The sequence below is a fragment of the Cercospora beticola genome, chromosome 6, assembly GCF_033473495.1.
Source record: "Cercospora beticola chromosome 6, complete sequence".
In the NCBI taxonomy this organism is placed as follows: domain Eukaryota; kingdom Fungi; phylum Ascomycota; class Dothideomycetes; order Mycosphaerellales; family Mycosphaerellaceae; genus Cercospora; species Cercospora beticola.
Genome location: NC_088940.1, coordinates 2,782,412 through 2,789,109, shown reverse-complemented (window position 1 = coordinate 2,789,109; position 6,698 = coordinate 2,782,412). Strand labels below are relative to the sequence as shown.

Below are 6,698 nucleotides of genomic sequence, written 5' to 3'. Positions count from 1 at the left end.
AACTAACTATAAAAGTATATTATAATATAGTAAGAGAACTAAAGCTAGTATAAATTATAGGAGATAATTAGATAGCTTTAACTCTTATTAAGAATATATATATCTATAAAAGATCTAAATATATTAATATTATATATAACTATATTAAATATCTCTAGTAGTAGAGGAAAGTTATAGTAGAATATATTCTAATAAAAGAGATAGTTACTAATAGTCTAACTAAACTAAAGAATAGGCTATAGTTTTAGGAGTTTATAAGATAACTCTAGCTTATATAAAGAAAAGTAAAAGAATCTCTACTCTAACTATAAATTAAACTCTAGACCTTAAGATAATTAATAAAAGATATATATTATAGTATTAGAGATACTATAGTATATATAAAACTAAGCCTAGGAGTTATACTATAGAAGAAGTAGCTTACTATATCTAATAAGTAATTATAATTTAGAGATAGATTTAAATATAGGAATATAGATAGAAGACTATCTAGTCTAAGTAGAAGTATTAGAAAGTATAGTCTAGTTAGATATTCTAAGAGATACTTTAGAGATTAGGATTAGATAATATAGGTTATATAATACTAGGTTATATAACCTAGCTAATACCTATCTTAGGAGTAAGATATAACCTATAACTAAATAACACAATTAACTCGGTTAGTTCCTACTTATTATCTCTACTTCTACTACGTTATACCTATCCGATAAGTGCCTACGAGAATACAATTCAACAGGAATAGCATTTGTGTCGGTGACCCATTTTTGCCACGCGGCATCAGTTGGCTTGTAGCAGATCGTGCAACCAGCATCGATATCCGGCGTAGAGCGCGCCACTATGCTTCCTCCGAGTGCGAAGCATAGGAGTCCGAGAAGGAGAATATCGAGACGCATTGGTGCGTTTGGCAGGGTTTGTGCAATGGACGGATTGGGTAACAGCAATAGGTAGTGAATTTTTGATCGAAGTTGTAGTCGAGTTTGTGATCTGTCTCTCCCACTCACCTTAGTCTTAATATCTTAACTGTCCTGGCCGCAAGCCCTCAATGCGGCAGTTCTGGAAAATCTTTCCTGGAAACTCCAGCTAAATTTGGACTGTGCAACGCATAAGCTTTGTGTAAGCAGGGCAGTCCTGGCGAAAAGTGCCTTGCGGGTCAGCTCGGCGCGGGTGCATTGAACACATGCTGCTGCACGCATAATACGATGTCGCATCCCGTGGAAAGCTTGCAGAAGATTATACTGTTAAGCATGCGTTGGCATCGTCCCTAGTCTTAGGGTCTAGGCTTGCAAAGCTGTCCGATAGGCAGATGGAAGAGACATCATGCTGGTGTATACTAATCAATCGCAGGATCTAGGATCTCATAGATCAAAGTAGCGTTGACAGGGCTCTCATTGCTGTCCGCAGCAGCAGCAGCAAGACGTGAGTCCAAGCAGGGACTATGTGCCGTCGACAGATCGTTCCGACGAATGTACGATCGTAAAGTGGGAGCGTGTCAAACTACATAACGATAGCTTGCACGGAGGTCGATGCGATTGCCTGGTGATTCGGCGAAAACCGTGTCTACATGCCGGAAGAAATTTTTTGAACTGACTGCCACGTTCATCCAGGTTGTCGATGCCACGAATAGATGCGGGCTCGGCGACTGTGGAGACGAGCTCGCGGGGCTTCTCTTGCAAGAAGTCGGCAGTTCTGGTCATCCTCAAGACGGACCCGGCATGATGGTCCATCATCCAGAGGCGTCCGAAAGCAAGACATTGATAAGCGAGCGAACATATGATCGAGGCTTTGCCTAGTTTGGGCTTACTTCTTGCTCTAAGCATGAGAATACGAAAGCTTGTTAAGAAGTGAAGCCAGGGGCGCAGGCGAGGCTCACCAAGCCACTATGTTCGGGTACGGACTTAGAGTATTGCAGGCTACAACCATGTAAGAAGCATTTGTCGCTGACCCGATTTTCCCGTGACCACAGAACATATCGCTATACAGAGGCGAGGCCGCTGAAGATATGCAGAAGAGGGAAGACATCGGGAACCGAGAGTGCAATTAAGAGACAATTGAGATAGGCGGAGCCTCTGAAAGCATCGCGAACGAGATGTCCTAGAGTGCAGCGGCTGGTCAATGCACGAAGTAAGACGCATGCGCGGAACACATATTGTGGATGATCCGGGCCGGAGTTGAAAAAAGCAAAGCGGAGGTTGGCCGGACGGAAGTTGAATCAATGGCGGTCTCGCACCCAAGAGCTAGGCTTATCTTCAGGTGGATGTGTAGAAGTCTGTGCGTTCAGCACTCTCCCTGCCAGCGAGGTCTAGGTCACGAACAAACGCCCAAGCACCGTCATAAACCCGGAATGGTTTTACTGCAACGATGAAGCATTGCAGCGCACGATCAAATCATCTGCACTGTTCCCCGACTCCGCCGTAGACACATTCCGGAGTCTCGCCAGAATTGGTAGAAGTCGCGACTCCATATCGATCAATATTATACATTGCACGATGATCTGTTGCTGCTCGGGCTGTAGGGTGTATTGTCCCAGGGACATCGTAGTGGGGTTCGCCCTCCCGCATTCACTGTGAGCAATTCCGCTCGTTTCTCTCGTTTCGATTATGCGTCTGTACCACCAGATGATCTTTTCTGTGAGGACATTGCAAAATGCCATAAGCGAGTTGTCATGCGAGCAATTGCAAGAGAGAGCAGACTCAAGTGCGTGCATGGACTCGCGGATGATGAGAAGGATTGTGTCAAGTGCGTTAGACGAGAGCGTCGACGAAGCAGAGCTGAAGCTTGAGCAGTGCTCCAACTGCGTAGAATGTTGCTGCTGCTTGCTGCACTCAGTATTTGCGCAGGAGGGATCCGGTAAGTGCAACCTGGAAATGAGACGAAGTAGGACGCAGATGCAGTCTTCACTGTCATGTGCTTGTCTTGGCGTGATTCCTGCCATCTGCAACTGCACCACGGGCACCATGTTCGACTGGCTTGGTATCTCGGATCTCGGATGCGCCGTCTGTCTACCCTCGCGCTGCACATCGACCATCTCCGAGCACAGATCAGATCCAGTTCCAGATTGAGCGCTGAGATCATTTTCAGATCGAAGAATTGGGCTCCAGTCCGGCGGATCGGTATGATTTGAAGACATGGTTGAGACGTCCATCATGCCTGGCTCGAAGAGTGAATGAAGTATAGCATCGTACTCCGATGTCATTTCTTTGGCCGAGTCGGACATATCACTGATCGTGCTAGTGGGTGGCGTAGCTGGTGAGGGTACTTGCGATTGTCTAACTGCTTTCTTGGCTGCCCTGGCGACCATGTCGGCTTTTTGAGGGCCTCCCAGTGCGCCTAGAGGGGCTGTATGTGCAGATGAGTCCTTTCTTCCGACAGCGCTCACAACCCTTCATTTCTTTGCTGCATCGTATCTTGAGGCTGCCGCAAATATCGCAAGATGCTCGCAACCGTTGTCCCTGGTCGCCACACGTCCTTGTATTGCAGTCGACCTCGTGACCATGTATGTTAGCCAATGCTGGAGAGTCCATATCATCCAATCTGGTGAATGGGTGAATTTTGGTATCCTTCTAGCGACCCATCGCTGAAGTCGGAGAAGTTGCAATACACATATATAGCTGACCATCAGGGATAGTCATCGCGCCGACGGACCCAATTCGGTTTTGTTGAATGGTTAGATCACTAGATATGCTGATCACATGTAGTTTCTCCAGCATACAGCGGTCTTTTCATGGAAGCGTGAGTTAACTATTGATGCCTGCTTGCTTAGTATCCAAGACTCGCATGGCGCTCAATTATGCTCCAGCAGTGAATCCGGCTCAAAGGTGAGCTGCGGCGAAGTTTTAGCCGTCTTGCCTAGATTCGACCATTACGCAGCTGGCACCTTTTTCCGCCACACTCAGACACTTTAGTTCAAGAAACAAAACTCACTTCACACAGCTGCAAGAGCCGGACGAATGCTTGTCAAAGCTTTCCAGCTCATCACCTGGTACAGCCAGAACAACCCGGTATTTGGAGTAACAATTGCATCGGAAAAAGTCCGAACGGAGAAGAGTTTGTGCGCCATGCAAATGTACGAAAGTGACTCAGGAGCATATAACCAAGGCGAGGATGACGGTGCCAGTTGTACGATTGAATCTTCTGCGCAAGTCGGTCGCCGAACTCGAGCCTGGAGAAGCTTCCTCATCACAGAATGTTGAGAGGCAGACTGAGCGGGCTGTATCGTGAGCCACCCATGTTCCCAGCGAACATGCCGGGGCCCACTGGCGAAGCCTGTATCCGCTGTTCTTGTGCGACGTGTTGATGACAATGCGGGCAACATGATATGTTCGTTGAGTCGTGGATGAATGGAGAAGGAGAGGAGAGAGTTTCATGTCATTTCACGTCGACCGGAATTGCTGCCTCAGGCATGACGGAATGACAACATCGGCTGTCGGCTGTGCATCGCTCAGCCTCTCCTGGCGAAATGGTCTCAACTCATATACAGAACCATCTATCGTGTAAGTCCATGGCGCGTTTGGCAGATCCGTGCTGCGGTCACACGAATTGCCGATACGCTCTACTAGCCTGTTAGGTAGCGGCCTCACAACATGCCCTGAACATTCCAGCTTTCGTCTGCTGCGCCATAATCCTCGTGACACTGGTGGTGTTCAGTGTGATTAGTGCATCCTTCCACGAAGCTAGGCCGCCGCGCCTCACGCCAATCCTGCAGGGCTACTTCGCGAAACCGCTTCTGATATCACATGCTGGGAGAAGGCCCAATTTACATATCCTCTGACTTCCCAAACAACGACATCATGCACAGACAGTCACGATGACCCAATCTAGTCGTATTCCTCACATCCACCACGCAAAGCTCGGAGGACTACACCACAAGCTTGTGCTCGAAAGTCCAAGGCGGATTCACTATGGAAATGACTTCCCCGTCAGCGGCAATGTGTTGCTGAAACATCTACCACTCCTCCGAGGGATCAACAGTCCCTTGAACGCCGAGCTATTTGGTCCACTGCAAGTCGATATCGTCCTCAAAGGAGAGGCCCGTATACATCACGAAGCCGAAAGCCGAGGGGAGATATTTCGACTCTGCAAAGAGGTCGTCACAATTCATGACGGACCCTTCCGAGCTCCTGCAGATGCTGAAGAAGTGCTCCACTTCAGCATAAAGTTTCCCGCCCTCGCGGCTCCCGTGACCAACACTGCTGTAGCTGCGGTGCAAGATGGCGACGGGATCTGGAACTTCCGAGAACGAGTGTCGAGTGTAGAAACGGGGCCGTTGCCTCCTACGCTCGAAGTACTGCACAATTCGCATTCATGGGGTACTTTTGGATCTACAAATCTGCATACGGTCACCAAACCAGCAATCAAGGTGCAGTAAGTAAAGTCTTGACAGCCCACGCAGGATATGAGTACTCACTGGAAGCAGATATACAGTGGAAGCTCGGGTCCGAATGCCAGGTATCGATGTCGAAATCGTAAACGCAGACGCAGCTTCGGGCGGAGCTCCCGTATTCTACGATCAGCCACGAGTGCCGACAGCAATCGCTCAAAGAGACCAGACGCTGACGAGTGATGCGTCACAACGATTTACTGTGCAGAACGATAGTTTGCGACCCGCATATGAGCAGCCTCACGGACTTCGCAGCAAGACCAAAGCATTTCTCAAGCCGGTCGATCCACCAAAGTTTGTCTTCGACGCAAACTTCATTGGCATCCCTCTGCATGCGTACATTGGTCAACCTTTATCATTCGCAATTACCATTGAGCCCGACGAAACGAGCACCACCAGAACCAACCCAGATGTCTTCTTAGACAAGTGCACAATCTCGCTCATCGCGCACACGACCGGGATACAACCAGCACCGCTCAAGATAGTCAAGACAAAAGAAGCCACCTTCTCATCCGCAAGACCATTCTCTCGTGAAGATGGCATGACCAAAGCAATCGACATCGGAGTGCTCAGCTGGGTATCCACAACTTTCACCTTCCGCAACATCAGCCGAACCTACAAATTGCGGATAGCCAGCCAATTTACTGTCGGCTCACAACAACTTTCAACAAGTAGAGATGTTCCCTTGACGATACATCCGCCGCTGGAACTCGACGTATCGAGGCCAATTGATATGGAGGACGACCCTGATGCTTTGCCCTCGTACCAAGAAGCTAGTCGTTCCAACAATGCAGGTGACTTTGCAGAAGATGCTGCAGAAGGCTCTGCACAAGTGCCGTCTTACGAGCAGGCTGTTTCTGGCCATGATCACGGCGGACATCATGCTGGTTCCGATCATGGGCATGGAGGATTTGCAGGAGGGTTTGGAGGTTGAGAAGGCGAAATGCCTTCAATATTCGCCATTATGAGAAAGTCGACAGGCTCTGCATGCATACGTGATACGTCAGCTCAGTCTTGCTCTCTGAGCAACGACATCTTCGCACAACAGGCCGTCGAAAGAAGCTCAGTTTGAGCAGCCGCTTTGCTACAACAGCCTCCTGCCCATTGAACCCATCTGAACTATTGGACACAGAAGATTGCCGTCGCGCATGCCCACCAAGGGTCCGGACATAGGCACAGTTTTAGAGAATCGCGCTTGCAGCTTCCTAGATGGCTTGTCACAGGAGTGGCAGGTTAGGGTTGTTTCATAGCCCAAAAAGGACGTGCCTGGGATTCGATTGAAATGCTTCTCTCAGCAGGTGTCTTTTCGAAATTTTGTCTA

At 48.4% G+C, this 6,698-nt stretch overlaps 1 protein-coding gene across 1 annotated transcript; it reads left to right on the top strand.

Moving 5' to 3' along the window:
• Window positions 1-4,804: 4,804 nt before the first annotated feature.
• On the top strand, window positions 4,805-6,311 carry RHO25_010151 (uncharacterized protein; the record flags this gene model as incomplete). The annotated part of the gene is made up of 2 exons (XM_023601668.2): window positions 4,805-5,361; window positions 5,414-6,311. The coding sequence occupies 2 exons, from the start codon at window positions 4,805-4,807 to the stop codon at window positions 6,309-6,311; spliced, it is 1,455 nt and encodes a 484-aa protein (XP_023453136.1).
• Between the last annotated feature and the right edge of the window lie 387 nt (window positions 6,312-6,698).